The 21860-nt window shown below is 50.4% G+C and overlaps 12 protein-coding genes across 12 annotated transcripts; 6 read left to right on the top strand and 6 right to left on the bottom strand.

The window, feature by feature from the left end:
• Nucleotides 1-427: 427 nt before the first annotated feature.
• Nucleotides 428-1396, top strand: ALTATR162_LOCUS7082 (uncharacterized protein; the record flags this gene model as incomplete). Its single annotated transcript, XM_043314708.1, has 2 exons — nt 428-971; nt 1044-1396. 2 exons carry the CDS (start codon nt 428-430, stop codon nt 1394-1396), a joined length of 897 nt encoding a protein of 298 aa, XP_043170643.1.
• A 578-nt stretch (nt 1397-1974) lies between these two features.
• Nucleotides 1975-2411, top strand: ALTATR162_LOCUS7081 (uncharacterized protein; the record flags this gene model as incomplete). Its single annotated transcript, XM_043314707.1, has 3 exons — nt 1975-2034; nt 2095-2213; nt 2264-2411. 3 exons carry the CDS (start codon nt 1975-1977, stop codon nt 2409-2411), a joined length of 327 nt encoding a protein of 108 aa, XP_043170642.1.
• Nucleotides 2412-2737: 326 nt separating this feature from the next.
• Nucleotides 2738-5241, bottom strand: ALTATR162_LOCUS7080 (uncharacterized protein; the record flags this gene model as incomplete). Its single annotated transcript, XM_043314706.1, has 3 exons — nt 2738-4380; nt 4435-5061; nt 5115-5241. The coding sequence occupies 3 exons, from the start codon at nt 5239-5241 to the stop codon at nt 2738-2740; spliced, it is 2397 nt and encodes a 798-aa protein (XP_043170641.1).
• An 836-nt stretch (nt 5242-6077) lies between these two features.
• ALTATR162_LOCUS7079 (uncharacterized protein) lies at nt 6078-7856 on the bottom strand (the record flags this gene model as incomplete). Its single annotated transcript, XM_043314705.1, has 4 exons — nt 6078-6391; nt 6454-6939; nt 6997-7687; nt 7746-7856. The coding sequence occupies 4 exons, from the start codon at nt 7854-7856 to the stop codon at nt 6078-6080; spliced, it is 1602 nt and encodes a 533-aa protein (XP_043170640.1).
• A 788-nt stretch (nt 7857-8644) lies between these two features.
• ALTATR162_LOCUS7078 (uncharacterized protein) lies at nt 8645-9803 on the bottom strand (the record flags this gene model as incomplete). Its single annotated transcript, XM_043314704.1, has 5 exons — nt 8645-8906; nt 8983-8995; nt 9047-9378; nt 9428-9564; nt 9621-9803. The coding sequence occupies 5 exons, from the start codon at nt 9801-9803 to the stop codon at nt 8645-8647; spliced, it is 927 nt and encodes a 308-aa protein (XP_043170639.1).
• Nucleotides 9804-10217: 414 nt separating this feature from the next.
• Nucleotides 10218-12045, top strand: ALTATR162_LOCUS7077 (uncharacterized protein; the record flags this gene model as incomplete). The annotated part of the gene is made up of 5 exons (XM_043314703.1): nt 10218-10384; nt 10431-10724; nt 10776-10951; nt 10999-11369; nt 11419-12045. 5 exons carry the CDS (start codon nt 10218-10220, stop codon nt 12043-12045), a joined length of 1635 nt encoding a protein of 544 aa, XP_043170638.1.
• Nucleotides 12046-12121: 76 nt separating this feature from the next.
• ALTATR162_LOCUS7076 (uncharacterized protein) lies at nt 12122-13209 on the bottom strand (the record flags this gene model as incomplete). The annotated part of the gene is made up of 2 exons (XM_043314702.1): nt 12122-13125; nt 13179-13209. The coding sequence occupies 2 exons, from the start codon at nt 13207-13209 to the stop codon at nt 12122-12124; spliced, it is 1035 nt and encodes a 344-aa protein (XP_043170637.1).
• A 355-nt stretch (nt 13210-13564) lies between these two features.
• Nucleotides 13565-14569, top strand: ALTATR162_LOCUS7075 (uncharacterized protein; the record flags this gene model as incomplete). The annotated part of the gene is made up of 2 exons (XM_043314701.1): nt 13565-13832; nt 13887-14569. The coding sequence occupies 2 exons, from the start codon at nt 13565-13567 to the stop codon at nt 14567-14569; spliced, it is 951 nt and encodes a 316-aa protein (XP_043170636.1).
• An 85-nt stretch (nt 14570-14654) lies between these two features.
• On the bottom strand, nt 14655-16407 carry ALTATR162_LOCUS7074 (uncharacterized protein; the record flags this gene model as incomplete). Its single annotated transcript, XM_043314700.1, has 5 exons — nt 14655-14983; nt 15039-15186; nt 15237-15433; nt 15489-15887; nt 15939-16407. The coding sequence occupies 5 exons, from the start codon at nt 16405-16407 to the stop codon at nt 14655-14657; spliced, it is 1542 nt and encodes a 513-aa protein (XP_043170635.1).
• A 628-nt stretch (nt 16408-17035) lies between these two features.
• Nucleotides 17036-18388, bottom strand: ALTATR162_LOCUS7073 (uncharacterized protein; the record flags this gene model as incomplete). Its single annotated transcript, XM_043314699.1, has 5 exons — nt 17036-17064; nt 17117-17201; nt 17253-18030; nt 18080-18242; nt 18292-18388. 5 exons carry the CDS (start codon nt 18386-18388, stop codon nt 17036-17038), a joined length of 1152 nt encoding a protein of 383 aa, XP_043170634.1.
• A 272-nt stretch (nt 18389-18660) lies between these two features.
• ALTATR162_LOCUS7072 (uncharacterized protein) lies at nt 18661-19978 on the top strand (the record flags this gene model as incomplete). The annotated part of the gene is made up of 3 exons (XM_043314698.1): nt 18661-18804; nt 18852-19489; nt 19534-19978. The coding sequence occupies 3 exons, from the start codon at nt 18661-18663 to the stop codon at nt 19976-19978; spliced, it is 1227 nt and encodes a 408-aa protein (XP_043170633.1).
• A 287-nt stretch (nt 19979-20265) lies between these two features.
• Nucleotides 20266-21693, top strand: ALTATR162_LOCUS7071 (uncharacterized protein; the record flags this gene model as incomplete). The annotated part of the gene is made up of 1 exon (XM_043314697.1): nt 20266-21693. The coding sequence occupies one exon, from the start codon at nt 20266-20268 to the stop codon at nt 21691-21693; it is 1428 nt and encodes a 475-aa protein (XP_043170632.1).
• Nucleotides 21694-21860: the final 167 nt, after the last annotated feature.

Genomic DNA, 21860 nt, shown 5'->3' with positions numbered 1-21860 from the left:
CTTCAAACCCCGTAAAATAGCTAGTAAGAGCAAAAGAATGTTATAGTTGTTTCCAATGTGTTGGTCACTTCCAATCCAGTGTTAGCCTACCAGGTGACATCATCAACTCACTTAGCGCCTTGGTGTCTTAATCTGTTGCATCAATTCGTGGGTCTTCAACAATATATCAACCTTTTGCAACCATCCTCCACTTTGTACCGCCTATCTCCGTGCCAATGTTTCGGAACATACTAGGGTGGGGATGCCATGGGATTTTAACACACTTCAGGCAGGTGCTGTCGATCTCGACCCAATCGGACCAGGACCCAACGATGATGCGATGACCAGCCTCAACTTCGTGATAAGACGCCGTCACTGGCAGTTGGCAGTATATGTATAGGCGCCTCCGACTGAAGTAGTAAAATCGCCAGATATCAGTGTTCCCATCATGCGGTTCACCACTCTTTTCTATTCCGCCGCCTTGGCGGTCACGACCATCGCGAGTCCTATTTCCGCAACGAATGGCACCAACACGACATATGTCGGTCCAGAAAATGGTCATCTTGTAATTGTTGGAGGAAATTTGCAAAGCGAAAGCATCTACCAGCGCATCATCTCTCTCGCTGGAGGCCCTGATGCATCCATCGTAGTTGTTCCCACTGCAGGCGGCGAAGATACGTATGATCAGAACTTTACTACAGCCGTAGCTTTCCGCAATTATGGTGCCAACAATGTAACGGTTCTGCATACATACGATCCCGCCGTCGCCGACACCGATGAGTTCATTGCTCCCTTGTTGGGTGCGGATGGCATCTTCTTTGGTGGTGGACGGCAGTGGAGGTTGGTCGATGCATACGCTGGAACCAAGACTGAAGTAGCATTCCAGGCTGTTCTAGATGCAGGAGGTGTCATCGCGGGATCCAGTGCTGGGGCGAGTATCATGGGCAGTTTCCTCGCACGCGGTGATACAGCGAACAATACCATCGTGATAGGTAAGTTGTCAACCATGCTAGTACCCTACAAGCAACTCCTTGTCCTAGATTAATCTGATGAGTCGTCTCCAGGTGATCACACTGTCGGCTTTGGATATCTCAAGAACTCGGCCATCGACCAGCACGTACTAGTACGCAACAGACACTTCGACATGTTTGAGATCCTGAACGCCTACCCAGAGCTACTCGGACTGGCGATTGATGAGGACACTGCGCTAGTAGTCAATAAGAACGAGCTGGAAGTCATTGGTAGCACGTATGCGCTGATCTACGACGGCGGCTTTTGGACGAGAGAAGGAAGCTGGGAGAGGCCTCTACCACCGCCAAACGCAAGGTTCTACTTCTTGCGTGAAGGCGATAGGTATGATCTGGGAGCTAGAGCAGTTATTGAACCCGAAAACAGCGGTACTAGTGATGATAAATAGCGACAATCATCAGCACGATGGTATATAGTTCCCTGCGTATCTTCGATTTCAGACTCGCTAAAGTCAACTTGAACGTACGAATCAACGTACATCCTTAGTCCAAAAATTGAATGATAACTTTTCCGAAATTCTTACAATTCTTCGTAGAGTCGTTGAGTAATCGTATCCGCAGGTTCATCCTGCTCACTCGTCTCTCAATGCACTTGTTGCGGGACCGAAATCTCTCAACTGGTTAGATATCGGCAAGCGCGCATGCATCATATAGTTGAGCCCCGAGCATCGAATACTTTTGAGGAAGGGATTATGCAGATTGCGACCACCATGGGAGGATGGAAGGAAGAGTAAGAATGCAACAGGTGCCGCTATGTCTGAATCGTACCTCGGCATCTTTCGGCTCCACTGAAAAAGAGCGGAGCACTCAGGGCTACGACGACGGCCTGAGGTATGTCAGCTGTAGCGTCGCTGTCTGTTTGTCTTTATCACATACATCTATCTATTCTAATACTTAGAGAAGATTTGAGCGTTGAGATATCTCCATCTGTGCCTGTCAACAGTTGCGCATCAAACATTACGTCACCATGTCCAGCCCCTTCGATATCATCGCCATCATCACGCCTAAGCCCGGCAAGGCAGACAGGGTATGCCTTAATACCTCCACTAACTCTGGCTATTCCATACAAAAAGCTCACGTTTTCTAGGTTGAAGAGCTTCTCACAATCGCAGCTAAAGCTGTAAAGGCGAACGAGCCCGGTACACTCCGGTACCACCTACAGCGCGAAGTCAAGGGCGATGCGCCGACCTTCGTGATGCTTGAGACGTGAGATTTTCTGTTAGTTTCTGAAAAGATACAAAGCTGATAATAACTAGATACGCGAACAAAGCAGCTCTAGAGACACATGCGAAGAGCGAGGACTTCAAGAAATTAGGAAAGGCGATGAAGACGGAGGATCTGCTTGCAGAGCCGATGAAGGTGTTATTCACAAAGGAGGCGGGCGGGTACTCTAGCAAGCTATAAGAGGCTTCTATATAAACGCAAGCAGGAGAGCACCTGCAGCACATCGGGTTGCATAGATCATAGAAATATGGAAGTGCTTTGAACACCATTATTGGCCATGTTCAGTTACGAGACATGATGGACTAGCTGACTATCTAGACACAATCATACATCCTCACTCGCTCTTTTGACCACAAAGGCTGACAGTTGACCTAGGGAGGAGCAGATTACCTAGGTAAAGCTAGACGGTGAAGCTGAAAGCGAACACGCACATGTTTAGGTGCCAAGTGCAAAAGCTGTATCATATAGCTTCTACATATATCTCATGATGTTAAACGATACGACTCTCACATAGTGTTCTGGAGATTTGCAGGCTCCTCTGCGTACTCGCTTCCATATCCTCCGTACCAGTAATCGCCAACCCCCTTCACACCCTGAGCAGTGCGGTTAGCAGGCGGCTGAGGCCACAAGTCCAGCGTAGTCTGCTCGCCGGTCAAAGTGAAGTTGACACTTGCAAGCGGGTGGTTATCAATCAACAAGGTGTAGTCACCAGGGTAGAGAACCTTGTTGCCCATCTCGTCAACCCTAGCAAGTGACGCGAGGGTAAGGTTAAGAGTCGCGGTGTCAGAGGCGCCGCCTGCGATGTTGTGAAGACGCTTGTAAGAGACGAGTGACTTCTTGGGGTGAGGAGCGGGACCAAACTCTCCGGCAATGTAACCAAGAGTGACGTAGTCAGAAGTAACGTCGCCGTCGTTGGATACTTCGATGTCGACGGAAGCAAAGGGGCAGCGTTCGAGGAAGCCTCCAGTGGTGTTGCAGTTTTGGGTGAGGGCAGAGATAGCGTAGCTGTTCTGCATCTGGGTAGTAACATTGGCGGAAAAGTTGGTGTAGTGCAGACCGTGGCCGAACTCGTAGACAGCGCTTCCGTTGTACCATTTGTAGGTGCGGCCGGGGTTGTTCTCACCAGGGCGCAGGTTCATGTCCATCATGGAGACTTTGGCAATGTAATTGGAGGGGTACTGAGTGGTGGGTAGACGTCCAGCGGGAGCAGTCTTTCCAGTGATGATGTCGATAATGGCAGAACCTCCATCCTGACCAGGATATCCGGCCCAAAGGATAGCGGAGATGTTGGGGTTGTTCACGAGAGGGGTGTTGTCGATCTGGCCTCCTCCAGTGACCACAACAATGACTGGCTTTCCTGTCTCAGCAAGCTCGGTAATGACATCGAGCTGGGCTCCAGTCCATGTAAGGTATGTACGATCCTGGTCTTCTTCCTCAACGTTGTTGTCGATACCACCAACATAAATTAAAACATCGCTAGTAGAGTAGGTACCGTAAAGGTTAGACCATCGGTTTGTTGTTGGGTCACCTTGACCACCGGGGTTACCGCCTGCGTAGTTGATGGTGATGTTGAGCTGCTCCAGAGCGTACAGTGGAGAGTGTAGGTACGTAGCAACACCAGCATAGTTACCAAGGAGCTGGGAGGTTGCGTTTGCCCAATCGCCGAAGAGTCCGACTGAAGTGGACGAATCAAGAGAGAGTGGCAGTGTGCCGTCATTCTTCAGCAGAACGATACCCTCGGCAGCGGCTCTGCGTGCGAGCGCTTGCGAAGCGTTCGTGGCGACCGCGTCGAATCCGAGCTGACGGTATGGCTGCTTATCGGGAGAGTCGAAGTAACCCAAGCGGACAAGCGAGGAGTACTGGCGGACGAGGGCCTGATCGAGAACAGACTCTTCGAGCAGACCTTGCTGGAAAGCAGCGGGTAGATGCTCCTGCATGTAAGTGCCGCAAGTAAGGTCGGTACCAGCCTTCAAAGAGTCGGAGGCAGCACCTCCACGAGTTGAAGACCATTCGTGCGGTAGGTAGACGTTCTGAACAGCGTCGCAATCAGATGTGACCCATTGCTCTTCATTAGTCCAGCCCCAGTGTTCACGAAGAATCGTCTGAAGCAAGTAAGGATCAGCGCATGTTGGCACACCGTTGACCGCATCTGAAGTTTGTTAGTTACAAACACATTCAAAAACGGATCAAACGTCCGACTTACTGTAGCTGCACATGAAAGCACCCACGTTCGCTTGAACGCAGGCCTGAAATGGGACGAGGTAGTACTCGACAAGATCTTGCTGAGAAATCTGGACATCGTTCTGGTAACGGAGGTTTCCGTTCCAGTCCTCGACATCGTAACCAGCGAAGTGCTTGCAAGTCGCGACAACACGCTTGTACGGGTCAGACGCATCGCCCTGGAGTCCGTGGATCAAAGCCTGGACGTAAGAAGACAGGTGGTAGGGGTCTTCACCAGGTGTCTCCTGACCACGGCCCCAGCGAGGATCACGGAAAGGGTTGATGTTGGGCGTCCAGAAGTCAAGACCGGTTCTGTTCGCGTTGTTGAATGCACGCGCTTCGGTTGAGATGACCTTTGCAACTTCGGTGATGAGATCATCATCGAAGGCCGCACCCATCAAAATGGGCTGGGGAAACGAAGTTGAGTAGCTAAACTCCCCTTCATCGCTGAAGTTGGTATACGGGCCAGCAATGCCGTGGAGACCCTCGTTCCACCACTGGTAAGGTGGTATGCCGAGACGAGCAACACCTGGGGAGCCGCTGCTTGTAGCATTAATCTTCTCCTCGAGGGTGTAAAGAGCTACCAAAGACTTTGCGCGAGCCAGCGGTGCTGGAAGGGGTCAGTATGATAAAATTGGCCTAGCAACAGAAGAATGAACGTACATGCGGAGGCATCGCAAATGGTCTCATTGCTCAGTCTTCCATTGGTGCAGTCAGGAAACACGAATTGAGCATAAGCTCCTGTCGCAGCGACGAGTAGCACTTGCAGCGAACGCGTCGAGGTGAGCATGATGCCGGTTGTTTGGTTCGGACGATCCTGATGCTTCTCTTCCCCATCTCTTCACCCCATATCTTATAGCAAACTAAATAGCCGTAGTCGGTGACCCTGCGTCAGCACACTATTGGTAACGACATAAGCCCACGATGTCTATACGTCATGGTTATCATGGCCACGCGGTTGACCACCGGTCGCAAGTCCACTTATTTCCGACCACCGAGCCACTCTTGTGTCCGAAGCCACTCCCGCTGCTTGGCTCAGAGGCATACGGCAGCCAAGAGTATACCCGAGCCGCATGCGGAGCCCCATGGTACTTGCAAAATCTGTGAGGGGTTCGCGCTAAGTGGAACTGACTGCACTCCGATTGGCTCAGCATTCAGGCTGAATGGAAATCTACGACTGTAAGCGACGCGTCCGAGGAGCGGTAAGTGTAAGGCACGGCAAGAATACTTCTATGGCTTCGGTCAATATTGAAAATACACGACAAGCTCGCATAAGCATCGGCCGAGAAATCGCAAGGGATGTGCCGATGCCGGGTGACGAAAGAATAGGATGGAAGCGCGGGTCGTATTTGCTTATGCCTCAACAACGATAGTTTCTTCATGTATCGTCATAATCGCTCGGCAGTTTACAATGGAAACTTGCGATATAGTATTGACCGTATAACAGCTGGAATGCCTAGGTACCTTGCAAAATTCTGTTCGTACCCCAAGCTTAGTCCACCATGGGTTTCTTCAAGTCGTTATATACACGCCCAAGTTGCCAACCAATGTTCGGTCTGGGGCGGTCCATTACCGGGCTTGTAAGTGCTTCGTCTCTTCATCCGGAGTCGGCAACATGCTATGTAACTACGATGGCCAGCTAGATTTGCTGACTGTCATCGGCATACCGTCGCGTGGTTTGGCCTCAAACACAAACTCCTGGAAGGCGCGGTCACCGAAGGTCAAGTCCAGATCGTACCAGTCTACTCGAGGCGTCTCGTTGGGGTTCAAGTCTGCGCAAGTAAAGTCGAAATCTCTTATAGTTAACAAGAATGTGACCAACAGCTCATCCATAGCCAGCGGTTGGCCGAGGCAGGCACGTGGCCCTCTTTCGAATGGACGCCATGCGTGACGCGGGAAGTCTTCTCGTGCAAACCGATCGGGGTCAAACTTGAGCGGGTCTGAGAGCAAGTATTAGCGACCGAGTGCGTACCAGGCGGGAAGGTTGATGGATGTTACTTACCTGGGAATATCGCAGGATCCATGTGCATAGCCAGTTGGACTGGGCAGATCATGAGATCTTTGGCCGGCCATTCCCGACCCTGGTATGTGAGAGTATCGATACCTTTACGCGCAGTATTGCCTATCGGGAAGAATCTGAGGACCTCCTTGACAACATGATTTGTGTACGTAAGTTCGTTCAGTTTATACGGATCCGTTTTTAGCATCTCGTAAGTCGCATCAATACCGGGGGTGAAGACGCGGTCGTGCTCTTCCCGCATCTTATGAACTACTTCAGGATGAACGCTGAGCATCATAGCTCCAAAGCAGACGGTATCTGACGTGGTTCCGCTCCCGGCGATCAAGAGCGTCTTAACCTGTGTTAGAGCGTCTTCGATGAATTGGAGATCGAGCTTCTCGACGTCGTTCTGTCGTTCTGCAACATAATCTCGCAAGATGAGATCCATGATTCCTAGCCCTCGCTTTTCCGAGAGATCGAGCTTGTCACCTGCAAGGCGCATGTCAGCCGCACACCCGGTCAAAGTTCAATGCCTTTCTTGCTTACGTTTTACAATCTCGAATCTCTCTTTGATGAGATCTACTATGATGGCATCCAGCTTATCTCTTTCGGCAAAAACCTTCCTGTTGACAAAGAAATTCCGGATGTAGTTAAGGGACTCTCGGGATGTCATGAAAGCACGACACATGTTCTCAAAGTGCTGCAGAGCAGGGCTGCCATTTGTTTGAGCGTCGAGAGATCGCCCAAAGGTCGCAGTTGAGATCACGTCGAACGTTAAGTGCTGAGTAGGGTCCTCCAGTTTGAAAATCTCACCAGATTTGGCTTTCTCGTGAAGAATCGACCGAAACTTCATTACCTCGTCGGCAACCATTGGTCTCATGTTGGTGATGTGCGAGATGGCGAAAGCAGGACTCAACATCTTGTGGAGGTGCTTCCACTGTGGTCCATTCGACGTGACGATATTCCCATTCCCAATCAAGGGGTCAATGACTAGTCCTTCTGCTTCATGCTTGGGGTGGTTTCGAATGGCTGTCATTTCGAGTGCGACATGTGGATCTGTAACAACAATCTGCCCCCATGCGATTGGCCACAAATCAAGATAGAACAGACCAGGCATATTATACTTCCTGGCGATTGTGACGGCTGCTGCTTGATAGTGCACATCGCTTGGTAGTAACTTGAAGGTCTCGCCTAGCAATTTGAGATGGCCAAAGAAGAAACTGTGAGGCGGCTTGGGCTACATGTGTCGTCAGTGTTGTCTCGATCGCAACTCGCGATGGATACTGTCCACGTACAAGGTCCTTGTAGAAGCGCCGCACTTGGACGAGCCTCATTGCCCCATACGCGAGTGCCGCGATGACGCCGGAAAAGAGTATTGTCACCCATGGTAGATCGCGGAGAGTCATAGTGAAAGACGAGAATGTCAGGTTCACTGAGTGTGACAGGCTTCAACGTTATTGAGGTTGTGCAAGTCAGCAGGCCCCCGATCTTGGTGCCATGGATGCCAGGGATCAGCACTAGGTGATTAGCGCATGATTAGACGCCTCGCGCTGATGTAGAAGCGCTGAATAGCCTATTGCGGCCGTAGACGCATCAACTCGCTATCGTCTGAAACGTTGGAAGTCGATGGTAGTATCAATAGAAACAGCGTCGGTGGGTTGCGTCATGGTGCTGTCGTCGCGACGTGGTTCTAGGGCATCCCTCACGCACTTGTACTGCAAGCGCGGCCCACCCTACATCTTCTTCATTTTTTTGATAACCATCATGCATCGCTCGCACCCCCATCCTCGACTCCCAATGTTCGGTCCAGGGCGCGCTTAAGCATAGGTAATTGATTCTGAGCATGCGAACGTCCCGCGCGGCGTCTCGCGGCACAAAACATCATTACGGTGTTCTTCCAATTAGACATCTCTAGCGTGATCGTAGAGATTGAGGCAGCCAACCACCGCAACCGCGTCTGTAAGCGTCGCACAGCTGACTTAAAGGCTGCATCTATATCCCTTTAAGCATTGTGCATCTATTTTGTTACTATATCGAAATATTGAAGGATGATGTCAGGACATCCCACTCTCCGTATATACCAGTCAACAGCAATCACGTCACGGAAAACGCGTAATCGCCACAACGTCGCGTTGCCTAGATATCAGGCGCCCAATCTTCGGACACTAAACCCTGCTCGTACCTCACTCTCGATCTATGGTATCTCATCATACGGTATCTTCTCCTTGGCTGCGACACACATCTTGTCGTCTAGTAGTGACATAAGCACCTGATCTGTACCCTTCTTCAGCCATGACGCGTCGTGAGCGAGCGCGGTGTGAACACCAGAGTTGGTTTCAAGCAGCCGTATCTTAGCAATGGTATCTTTCGCAGAGGCAAGGTCTGTATGAAGAGACATACTCACTGCCCCTGGGCCCTGAAACTCCGCAATTTCTCGCGCGCCGTTCAACAAATCCCTAACCAGTCAGCAAACGCCCGATCGTAACAACCATGACGGTAAGCAAACGCCTGGTGTAACCTGGAGGAACGTACCGCGAATGACAACCTAGTTTACATGATTAGCGACGACCAATGGAAATTTCATGACACAACGTACAATCGCTACCCAGCATCACCCATTCGCCGTCTTGCAGTCTTGCAGCCGCCGCCATGTTACCCGGCATATGGCCAGGCGCATCAAGAATCCAGAAACTACCGTCACCAAAGTAGTCCAGCGCTCTTTCGAAAGGGCCGAAGGGTTTCCATTCACCTTCTAGCTCGTCCCATTTTTCCGTCGAATGCTCGGGATCGAAAAAGCGACCGTCCCACTGCAGGCTTGGGTCTTTCATGTGCCCTGGTTGGCACGCCTCTCTCGTGCCCGGACCGAAATACGCTTTTGCATTTGGAAACACATCGCTAATGGGTCGCGAGTGGTCCCAATGAGCGTGACTGTCTGCTGCTCAGCTAACATAAGCTAGACCCAACCTTTAGCTCATACCTGAACAAGACAGTATCGACATCTTCGGCGGGTACACCTCTTTCCAATAATTGTTGAACGATGGTTCTGCTAGGCCCAACATGATTGACATGCTCTAGCATGAATTTGTTGACCCAAGGGGTGTAACAACTTCGGTCCTTCAAATGGTTTAGAAGAAGTCTATATTATCCTCCTTCGGCCTCGGTTCACGTACCTCGTCTAACCCTAGATCCCAGAGTATGTGTCTTCCCTGGTGCGAAATGTAGAACGCCCAGTTATACATACGGAACGTGCCACTTTCACCAGCATGCATCCGGCTCAAATCTCCCAAAAAGCTGCCGCCATCGAGGAGTGCAAGCTTGACGTAGGCATCGGTATGAGGTAGGCTAGCCTTCATGGTTGGTATTAATGGTGCAAACAGCTGGCTGCATACAACATGTACTCCGATAGTTCTCTTCCTAGTCGCACACGTGCTTGCTAGTTACCGAGCTCAAGGCTCTCAGACTCAGGCGTCTAGCAAATCACGACAGCCTCGTAGTTGCGAGGCTTAGCTGCTGCATTACCCCCACATTGTGCAAGTGATATCTGGTTGCTGGTGATTGCCCCACTACTCGAGTGGCAGGTACAAGTGCGGGGTAAATTATCGGACCATCGTTACCCCACGGACCTATTTGCATACGAGCAGCTCGAAGGATACGTCTCCTTACTCGCCGAATTCCAAAACACACTAGAGTGTAGTAAATACTCTGTCGATCTTTGAATCACCGACAATTCTCTGCTTCGCACCATCTTTTCTCATACAACAGCTCACATGTCGGCAACTCTCGAACACGAACATCTGGGTGAATTGAAGGGCAAAAGTGTAGATGGAGCAGTTCAGTTTCTCGGTCTAAAGTATGCTTCGATAAAAGACCGCTTGGCTGCACCTCAGCTTGTTGATAGCTATGGGTCTGGAACTACGGACGCTACGAAGTTTGGGTACGTCAGTTATGTCAATTTAAAGTTATAATGCTAAATGAAGTAGTCCTCCTCCAGTATCTCCAGTTGGTGCTATCGAGCGGGAATTTGGCTTCATTCAAAAATCATTGCCACTCCCAGAAGTTCCGGCGCATTCTGATCTCGAAGGCTTGAATCTCAACATCACTGTGCCGACGAACAAAGATGGTGCTATTGACCCCAACGCGAAGCTGCCTGTCTTTGTCTTCATACATGGAGGCGGATTTGCTGTTGGAAGTAGTTGGTACCCACACTATGACCCGGCCCCCATAGTGAGGATGTCTGTCCAAAGGAAGAAACCCATTATCGGTATCACCATCAAGTGGGTCTTTCAAGAATTTTAAAATATCAATACAGGTATTAATATGTATAGCTACCGATTGGGCTTCACGGGCTTTGCGACTTCCGAAGAACTGCGCCAAGCAGGTTACAAAGCAAACAACGGCTTTTACGACCAGCGCACGGCTATGCAATGGATTAGAAAGTTCATAGGCGGCTTCGGAGGTGATCCAGATGAGATCACCGCATGCGGAGAGAGCGCTGGTGGATGTATGTACACAAAGATCTCGATGTAGAGATTGGACTAACATGTGCAGTGTCTGCAACAGTCTTACTATGCTCCAAGGAGCCGCTGATGAAGCGTTGTCTGAGCACCGGAGGAGCCATACTACTTTTCAAGCCTATCCCAGAATTTGTGGCAGAGTCATCGTATCAACAGGCCATAGAAGCATTTGGCCTGAAAGACAAGTCACCAGAGGATCGTATCAAGGCCCTTCTGAGTATACCCTTGGACGACCTATGGCAAAAGGTGCCACCTACAGCGCCAATGCTACCCTCAATTGATGGTATTACTATGCCTGGCTCACCGGATTTTCTTACCGTCTCATCTCAGGAGGATAGCCCAACCTTCATGATGCCGGGCAGAAAGTGGTGCAAGGCTTTCATGATAGGAGAGTCAAAACTGGATGTAAGTATGTCATTGTGGCACTCGCGATAGATGAGCTGATCATTCGTAGGCGAATATTCTCGCATACATGGGTCTCGATGGTCGCAACCCCGGCATCGCGCAAAAGTTCATCGATTCCTGCAAGGCTACGCTATCCACCCATCCGGATGTAGCGGAACAACTCCTCAAATCCTACAATATTACTCCTGAGACCCCTGATGACGAAGGTATTCTCTCAGTCCTACGTTTCGCCTCCGAGATTTCCTTTTACGCGCCTTCTCGTGCCTTCGCCAAAGGCTGGCCTAACACTGCCGACTCGAAATTCTTCCTCTATCACTTCAACGAAGGCATACCTTGGGAAGGCCGTTTCAAAGGTGAAGCAGGCCACATTCTGGATGTATCCTATCTCTTCCAGAACTACAACGAGCACCTGGACGATGCGCAGCAGAAAGTGGCACGGGAATATGGAGAAGACTTCATCAAATTCGTCAATGGAGAAGATCCTTGGCCGCCAGTGCAGACCGAAAAGCTAAGTGCTAAAGTGTATGGGCCGAGTGCTGATGGTGTCACAAGTAGGTGGGTTCCGGATGGTGATCCAGCGAAGATTGGAAGAGATGACAGGATATTGAAGTTGGGGGAGATGGCAGGGTTTGATGCTATCCAGGATGTGTTCCAGAATTTTTTCCAAGGAAAATAGGACGCATGCATTATACATGAAAGTATCAGGAAGAGTTTTGCGACACAACCATATCCAACTTGATGATACAATCCCTTCAACCTGTGAACTCCCACGATCCTTCCTCCTTCTTCTTCCCCGTGTCTTCATATCCCTTCGGCAAAACACCCCCAATATGCAAATAAATGCTACTACCGTCTCTATCTATACACCTCTCGTCCCTCGCTGCTCCTTCCCAAACCTGCAACGCCTGCTCTGCCATACTAGGTCTGATACCAACCTGATTTGCGCTCTCAATACCCAATCCCAGATCCTTGAGCATCATTTGCGTCTTGAATCCTGGTCTATACCCAGTGTTACTAGGCACCCAATACTCAGTTTGTACATTGGGAATGGGCATGACATGGTCGCACATCCAAGACTGGCCAGTACTGTTTTTGATCACAGAGTACAAGGCAGCCGGATCAAGACCGTGGGATACGCCAATCGCGAGGGCTTCGGCGGTGGCGAGGAGGACCGTGCCGGAGAGGTAGTTGTTACATATCTTTGCGGTTAGACCAGCGCCGAGGGTATCAAGGTAAAATGCTTTTGATTGTGGGCCGAGCATGGAGACGGTTATCAGGAGCCGGGAGTCGGGAGAGGCTGAAGAAGTCGGTGTTTGTGGTGGCGATGGGTGGCCGATCAACATTGCTAATGTACCTGCCTCTGCTGCTGGTACGCCGCCGGAGACGGGTGCATCAATGTATATTCCTATTCCCGCTTCTTGCAACTTTTTGCCTACTTCTTTCGTTGTGTTCACGTCAATTGTGCTGCATTCTAGCATTATCCTTTCGTCGTCTCTCTTTGCTGCTACAACTCCATCCGCTTCGTCTAGATATACCTTCCTTACATCGTCTCCCCCTGGTACGATCGATATCAGTACTTTTGCATTTTCAGCTGCTTCGCGTGCTGTGGTGACAATTTCTATAGGACCGTACGACGAGTATTGGTCTTTGAAGCGGGAGCAAGCCGAAGCGTTTATATCGTTGATATAGAGGGTTGAAGACTGATTTATCTTTTTTCGAATATTGGCTGCCATCGCATAACCCATGGCTCCAAGGCCTGGTCGTCATTAGTAATTCAATACCAAGTGCGATTTGGGATGAGCCGCTGACCGATGAATGCGTAACCCTCTGCCGATGCCATGCTGCGAAATGATTGTGTTATGTCGAAGGTGGTGAGCTCAGCCGTGGGACAGTCTCTATGGTCAAGGAGGTGACTTCACGATGCTCACCATGTACCTAGATGTGTACTCGTTCGATCGGTTAGCGTCGTCTGTCCCTGCATGTGTGTTTACCAATGCCCCACATTATCCCCTCACTTCCCCAGCTTCCTTACCCCAACTCAATATCTTCGGCGCCACCACTCCGGCCTCGTTGCCGTCAAAACCCTGTAGGTGGACGGTAATATTGGATAATAGTCATGTGCAAATTGTAACAGGTACTTCACCCTGAAGTCAACAAACCGAAGAGCCATCGCAAAACTTACAATTGACCGTACCATGTCTCCGTCACCCTTACGCGTTGGGGTTATCGGTCCTGCAGGTTTCGGCGGATCTTATCTATGCGTCGAGTTATTGAACCGAGGCCATACCGTAGTCGGTATATCGCGTAACCCTGAGAAGTTGGGGAAGCATCCACGCTACATTCCACGTCCGATAGACATCGATCAAGTTCCTATAGAAGAGCTAGCAAAGCAATTCGAAGGCCTTGATGTACTGGTTAGCGAATTTGGACCGCACACGGCAGGTGCCGGGGCGTTGTTGTACAGTACGTGTCCAAATCCATCATAGACTTGGACAGTCAGTGACTGATACGTAACAGTGCCGTTCCTAGAATCCGTTCGCAAGATTCTCCTAGCCCACAAAATATGTCCTTCATCCTACTTCCTCTTTGTCGGTGGCGCAGGCTCTCTCCACGTCCCAGGCACTGATCTTCCCTGCGTCGACCACCCTGACTTTTTTCTCGCCTACCGCCGCGCAATCTCAACTTCGCTCGCGCACATAGCTTATATGGAGGAGCGTCTAGGCATCATGGGTACCTCGTTGCGACGTTATCGCGAAGCCAGGTTAGCAGAAAGCTCTAGGACGGCCACAGAAGAAGACAAATCTGTAATCGCAGACTACGAAAAGCAAATTCGCGTCAAAGACAACGCATCGGACTTTATCAAAGCGGGGCGGACGGCGTACATGTTCTTCGAAGACCGAAAGACGTTTGATTGGAGTTTCGTTTCACCATCTGCTTTGTATCGTCCAGGGAAGAGAACTGGGAAGTATGAGATTAGCGTTGACGATATGGTGTTGGTGGGCGAGCAGCAGGAGGACAAGGACGTGTTTGAGGGCAGGTTGACCGGGATAAGCGTAGCGGATATGGCGATTGCAATTGCGGATGAGATTGAGCAAAGGAAGTTGGTTTGGAAACACTGGAGTGCCTGGGCCGATATCAGTGAGGATGTGCCGTCGCCGGCATATGTGGGTTTAGATGCTGTGGATGGGGGCAGCAGGTAGGGTGATGTCAGCGGACGTTGGAATGTAGAGAAATGCGAGAGGATATTGAATATGTCATTTATTGGTATCATTTCCTTGGTTTCACCTACACGCTCATCTCCTTCAGGTCCTCGCTAACTTTGAATGGCGCTTCTGTCTTACTCCGGATCTCATCCACGGTAACGCCCTTTGCATACTCCTTCAGCGTCAACCCTTCAACGCGATCGCAGTCAAATACTGCCAAGTCAGTAATGATAGTGCTTACACACTTCTGTCCAGTGAGAGGGAATGTGCATTGGTTCAAGATCTTGGGGTTGCCCTTCTTGTCGACGTGTTCCATAGTGATGACGACTTTGGTCTGTGTGGGGTTCGCAACGAGGTCCATGGCACCACCAATGCCCTTTACTTTTCCGGGAAGCATAAAGTTTGCAAGATCTGTAAATGAACTTAGTAAGGATGAAAGAATATAGGATGATAGTGTAGAGCGAACCTCCGTATTGGTTGACTTGCATAGCGCCCAGCATGGCGACGTCTATCCGCCCTGATCGGATCATGCCAAAGGACTCGTGGCTACCGAACGTAGATGCGCCCTTGATCAGAGTAACAGTCTCTTTTCCGGCGTTGATAAGGTCAGGATCCTGAATTTGTTAGCGATAATGTCGATGCTTTTTTGCTGCCACAAACTTACTTCCTCGCCAGGCTTGGGATACCGGCCCATGCCCAAGATACCGTTCTCTGACTCCAGTACGATTTCAGTTCCCTCGGGTAGAAACGCAGGCGCTGCTAGCGGCATGCCAATGCCAAGGTTGACATACATGCCATCCTTTAGTTCTTGAGCCGCGCGCTTAATGATGCGCTCACGCTTTTGTGATGCTTCGGTTGAACCTGATAGATTTCTTTAGCCATACGCCTCTCATGGTGAAGTTCAAACACAACTCACCACCTTCCAAAAGCGCCTTCTTCTGCTCCTCTGGACTCTTCCAGAACACCTTCCTCTCGATCTCCTTGCCGACTGTGCTCTTGATCACCCTCTTCACGTATATGCCCTGGAGATGGATGTCTTCTGGTGCAATCTCTCCATCCTCAACAATCTCATCTGCTTCGACAATTGTCATCTTCGCGTTCTTGCCCATCGCCTCGTTGAAGTTGTTTTGTGCTTTGCGGAATTGACAGTTGCCGAGACGATCGGCTTTCGCGACTTTGACGAAGGCGTAGTCGCCAAAAATGGCTTCTTCCATGACGTAGGATTTGCCATTGAACTCGCGGGTTTCTTTGGGAGGGGCCATCTTCGCGATAGTGCCGTCGGTGTTGTATCGCACTGGGAGTTCGCCGGTTTGTACTGCAATTGGTTAGCTGTATCGTTCATGTGCACCCAATATTTCCTGCATACCTATCGTTCCATAAGCCGCCGGCGTGTAGAAAGCGGGCACACCCGCAGCACCAGCAGCACACTTCTCCGCAATCGTGCCCTGAGGAGTCAATTGCAGACTCAATTGCCCCTTGAGATACATCTGCTCAAACACCTTGTTATCTCCAATGTAACTCGCAATCATCGTTCCAATCTGCTTCGTCTCCAGGAGCTGGCCCAGCCCGACACCCGGCATACCAGCATTATTGCTCACAACCGTAAAGTTTTTGAGGTCGCTTCGATCGCGCAGAGCATTGATGAGGGTGTTTGGGACTCCTGAAAAGCCGAATCCACCAACCAATACGGTGGTATCGGACTTCATGTCCTTGATAGCTTCTTGTGCGGAGGAGACGATCTTGTTGATGGCTGGTCGGGACGCGCTCGCAGAGAAGAACCGCATGCCCGTCGCTGGACCACGGCGGCGTGCCGAAAAGAGAAGAGAACGTTGCATGGTGAAGGTCGTATGCGTAAGTCGCGAGGTATCTTGGAAAAGAAGTTGAATCGAGAAGTTTCAATCTATTCAACACAGGTCGAGATGACCCAAGAGGTTGCTGATAGCGTCGGCTAATTCCAAGAGTAATCAGAGCTCAATCGACAGCGATACTTGGCTCAGCCCTCAGCTTCTCCGCAAACCTGAATGCACAAAGTTCGCGTGTAAGAATTGTGGTGTACAGCGAACTCGACGCTCCCCACACGAGCACCACGAGGGCATGCATCATAGTAACTAGCCGATTGGGCCAGACCGACCCAAATGCCGTGCCGATGGCGGGTAAGAACAAAGCTCCACAATCGGAGGTGGATGAGGACTTAGCCGGCCAAGATGCGGAGGTTGCGGACAAAACGCACGTTCATTGGATGACGAGAGAAGCGGAAAAAGACAATGGGGCTCGGAGATGGAAAACATTTCCAACGGCAAAACGAGCTCAATCAGCTCACGTGTCGACGCGATATCGCGTATTCGAGAAACTGCTGCTGGCTGACACTTTATGATTGTTGCGCATTTGACGCGTTTTCACGTTTGAAATGAATTAACAGATCCGTATTGCTAAAAAGGCTATCTGACGCCATGCCCAAACACTTCAGTACAGGTCGTGGACGATTTGCTTTACTGCAGAACATGTCAGTCGATAAAAGTTTCGAATGCTCACGCGACAACTCACAGTTAGCGAAATCCTTGTGATCTTTGCTGTGTAGCGCACGCGATGCGATGGCTTCTTCTTCTGCATCGCCGGTCGGCACATTGTACTATTGATCGAGCATTAGTGAGAATCGCCATGGCATGCTTCAGCAACTTACAGCGGTCAGGGTAGTCTTGTGGCCCAGCTCTTCAACGAGGCTAGCGATAGCGTCTGCAACAACATGCGAGTCCTTCTCATCGCTGCTAGTACTTTGCTTGCCAATGTAGGGAATAATCCTCGCGATTTGCTTCGCCTCCTCTGGATTGCTAGCCTTGAAGTGTACCGTCGGTGCTAGACTGAGACAGCTGGTGATACCGTGCGGGATGCTATAGGTAGCACCTATTGCATGACCTATGCTGTGGCTGAGACCAACTCCACCGGTGTATAGGAAAGGGAAAAGTGAGGAGTAACACGCGACGAAGAGCTTTGTTCGCACTTCGGCGTTGTTGGGGTCAGCTTTTGATTGTGGCAGGTATGTGAAGAGATCTTTGATAGCCTCCAAAGACATGCGCTTCGTAGGGATCTCAGCAGCCAGAGGGTGGTACATCAGCTCAACTGCGTGGTCCAGTGATCGGATTCCTGTGCTTGTCCATAGGTTCAAAGGCGTGTATATGGCCAGTTCGCCATCGTAAACGACAGCCTTTGGTACAAGTTCCGGGTTGCTCACGGCGATCTTGTGCTTCTCTTCGGTGGTGAAACCAGCGTTTTGTGTCGTCTCTGCTACACTGAGCGTTGTCGGTACGGCGATACTCGGTATCCACTTTCCAGTCTCTTCATGGATGTTGTACGCAATTGCTTTGGCCGAATCAATAGGCGATCCACCACCTATTGAAATGAGGACATCGCATCCCGACTTTGCCATCAAGGCTGTGGCTTCTTTGATATCTCCGATTGGCCTGGGACATGTCAGTCTGCGCTACTTAAATCTCACTGCTTCTCACATACGCATGCTGCCCAATCTTGCTGAATGTACCACCGTGTGCAGCACCAAGTGCTTTCTCAATATCCTTGATCACAGGCGTCTTCTCATACAATGAGCGGCCCGTGATGATGAAGGCTTTCGTAGCACCGAGCTCGGCAATGACATCTGAAAGCTGGCTGCTTGTTCCTGTGCAGATTGGTAAGCTATTGTCAATTCGTAATCACAGACGGCTTACCATTTCCGTATATCATGAGCTTGACTGGCGACGCTCTGTACACCCCCTTGGTAGAGGAGTCAATGCTGCCATTTTGGTATTTGGTAGGAAGCGCCATTGTGCAGTGTCTTGTTGAACTCAGTTTGCGTGTGAAAACGTTCAAACTGAATGGACGCGTCTACATGCAAGCTAGATTCGGCAAGCATCATTGCGGTGTTGCCCGAGTTGTCATAGAGGGGTCCTCCAGATTCTGCCCCACACATACATGTCGCCCCGCCACAGCCCTTGCCGCAACCACGATGCGGCACTTTCTCGGGCTTGGGATATGATACAATAGGTAATCTACTCCTGGAGTAATGCATCGCGTAATTTTTCAGTGTATACGCCAAAATGGCATCCTTTGGCAAAGCTGCGCGAACTGTGTTGCAGAAGAGCCCGAATGATGTTGTCTTACTTTCTGTGGTCAGGTCGCCAATCAATCGTAGTTTCAAGGGCGGTTACAAAGATGCTCATCCAGAAGACATATTGATGCCGGTGAGTTTTGGCAGGAGAATGCACTGCACCATTGCTAAATATATCAGATTATGAGAGCCGCCGTACAGAGAGCTGGTATCGAAAAGAATGATGTGAACGATGTCATGATTGGAAATGTACTTGCTGAGCTTGGTTTCGCGAAAACCGGACGTATGGCGCTCAACCATGCTGGATTTCCGAACTCGACGACCTTCCATACGGTCAATCGTCAATGTTCGAGCAGTCTGCAGGCCATCACCCATATCTCACACTCGATAATGGTGGGTCAGATTGACGTGGGGCTTGCTGGCGGTGTAGAGAGCATGTCAAGAAACTACGGCTCGCGGGGCCTCCCGACCGATGTATCGCCTACACTCCTAGGATCAACCGTCAAAGATGCTCGTGACTGCCTTATGCCGATGGGAATTACGTCGGAGAATGTGGCGGAAAGATACAAAGTCGATAGAAAGTCACAAGATGAATTTGCGGTACGAAGTCATAGTCGCGCAAGTCGCGCCCAAAAGGAAGGCCGCTTTGATTGGGAGATAGAGCCAGTGACAGTCCAGAGGATAGACGAAGCAAGCGGTCAGCCTGCAGGATATGAAGTCATCAAGGACGATGGCATTCGACATGGGTTAACTTTCGAGAAAGTGTCGACTCTCAAGCCTGTGTTCGGCGAGAACGGCAAGAGTACTGCGGGTAACTCGTATGTTGACCTGACCCAAAGCTACCACAAGGCTAACCTACCAGGTCTCAAATATCCGACGGCGCATCTTCGACCATACTCGCTCGGCGTTCGTGGGCTGAAGAGCGTGGACTAAAGCCACTCGGTCGCTTCGTCGGTACACAAGTGAAAGGCTGCGCTCCCGATGAAATGGGCATCAGCCCGATATATGCTATACCTGCATTGCTGAAGTGGACTGGTGTCCAACTAAAGGACGTCGACGTTATCGAGCTGAACGAGGCGTTCGCCAGTCAGACTATTGCGTGCATTCGGGAGCTGGGTCTCGATGAAGACAAGGTCAACCCGAATGGAGGTGCGATAGCTCTTGGACATCCTACTGGAGCGACGGGCGCTCGGCAGACTGCTACGCTCTTTGGCGAGCTGCGACGCCAGGACAAGGAGATCGGTATCGTTAGCATGTGTGCGAGTACCGGGTTAGGCCTTGCTTCATTGTTCGTTCGAGAGTCATAGCATCATAACAATCTGATAAAACGCTGTTGGCAATAATGATCATAGTGAACACGAAACTGTCGCGTGCATCACGTGTTTATTCCGTCTAGCCACTTTTGTTAGCGCTAAATACAGGGGCTGCCCGCTTCTGGCCCGGCAGTGCCTTCCCCACACGATGCTACTGCACCCGCGTCCCACACGTCCACCGCCTGGGAGCCGCCATGTCTTGGGTATCGTTGAACCTCTCTTTAGAGCTTCATATCCCCTTTGTGATTCATTGAGGTCCTCTGATTACTACAATTCACATCATGTTCTTGCTTCGACGCGTCCCATTACGTGCCATTCCTCGGCAAACCACTTTCCGTCCTCAACGACGATCGCTCGGCAGCGTGAGCGCCATCGACTCAGTTATCTTTCGTACTTTGTTTGGAACCGATGAGATTCGAAAGGTGTTCGACGACAAAGCGTACATCAATCGATGCGTTGATGCCGAGACCGCCTTGGCAAGGGCACAGTCAAAATGCAATGTAATACCTTCTCATATCGGAGAAATTGTGACACTGAAAGCCCGCGAAGTCGAACTCGACTACGACAGGCTACGCAACGAAACCGAAATCGTCGGATACCCCATCTTTCCCTTGGTGCGACAACTCTCGGCATCATGTGGTGATGAGGCCGGACGATATGTGCATTGGGGAGCGACGACACAAGATATTATGGACCTGGCAAGCATATTGCAGATGAAAGAAGGCCTTGAAATTGTCGAGCGTACACTTCGCTCCGTTATCAAGAACCTGGAAGATTTGTCAAGAAAGCATCGGGATACCCCCATGGCCGGTCGCACCCATCTTCAGCATGCTCTGCCCATCACTTTCGGGCACAAGTGCGCTATATGGCTTTCAGGGTTCCAAAGACACCTCGAACGTCTCGAGCAGCTCAAACCTCGTGCCTTGATGGTCCAATTTGGAGGAGCTGCAGGCTCTTTGGCTTCACTAGGCTCAGGCGATGATGGCATCCGTGTTCGGAAGGAAATGGCAAAGGATCTGGGTTTAACCGACCCTCCGATTACATGGCATGTCGCACGAGATGGTGTTGCTGAAATTACAAACTATCTTGCGCTTGTTGGTGGTACCCTGGGAAAACTTGCTCTTGACATCATCATTATGTCTTCAAACGAGCTCTCAGAAGTGTCGGAGCCTTTTGTGCCACACCGTGGTGCTTCCTCGACTATGCCACAAAAGCGAAACCCCATTTCGAGCGAGGTCATCCTGGCAGCATCAAAGGTTCTGCGGTCGAATGCTGGCTTGGTGCTCGACGGTATGGTGTCGGACTTCGAGCGTGCTTCTGGTCCATGGCATCTGGAATGGGTGGCTGTCCCAGAAAGCTTTGTAATTGCTGTTGGAGCGCTGAATCAGGCTGACTTTGCGCTTTCTGGCCTTGTAGTCAACCCCAAGCAGATGCTCACAAACCTTTACTCTACTAGGGGTCTTATTGTCGCCGAAGCTGTCATGATGGGCCTTGCTCCACATGTCGGGCGGTCAAAAGCACACGATGTTGTGTACGAGGCATGCAAAGAAAGCATTGAGAACGATACCAGCTTGTTAGAAGCTCTGCAGACGCGATCTGAAATTACCGACAAGATTTCTAGCGAAGAGCTCAGCTCGCTGTGCGATGCGAAGAACTATCTAGGCTCGTGTGGACTGATGGTGGACGAGGTCTTAGCTGCATCTAAATGAACAATATACTTCTTATTCGTCAGCGCACGATAGTCATCATGCATAGAAATTACTGACAATCACATTGTAAACGCTTCATCTGCATTAGCACTATATTTTCGATTGGTACCCTTCTCGCGACCACCAAAGAACCCCGCAAGTGAGCCACTAGGTCTACGTTATGACAG

The sequence above is a fragment of the Alternaria atra genome (assembly GCF_907166805.1).
Source record: "Alternaria atra isolate CS162 genome assembly, contig: 28, whole genome shotgun sequence".
In the NCBI taxonomy this organism is placed as follows: Eukaryota; Fungi; Ascomycota; class Dothideomycetes; order Pleosporales; family Pleosporaceae; genus Alternaria; species Alternaria atra.
This window is presented reverse-complemented; position numbering and strand designations above follow the sequence as displayed.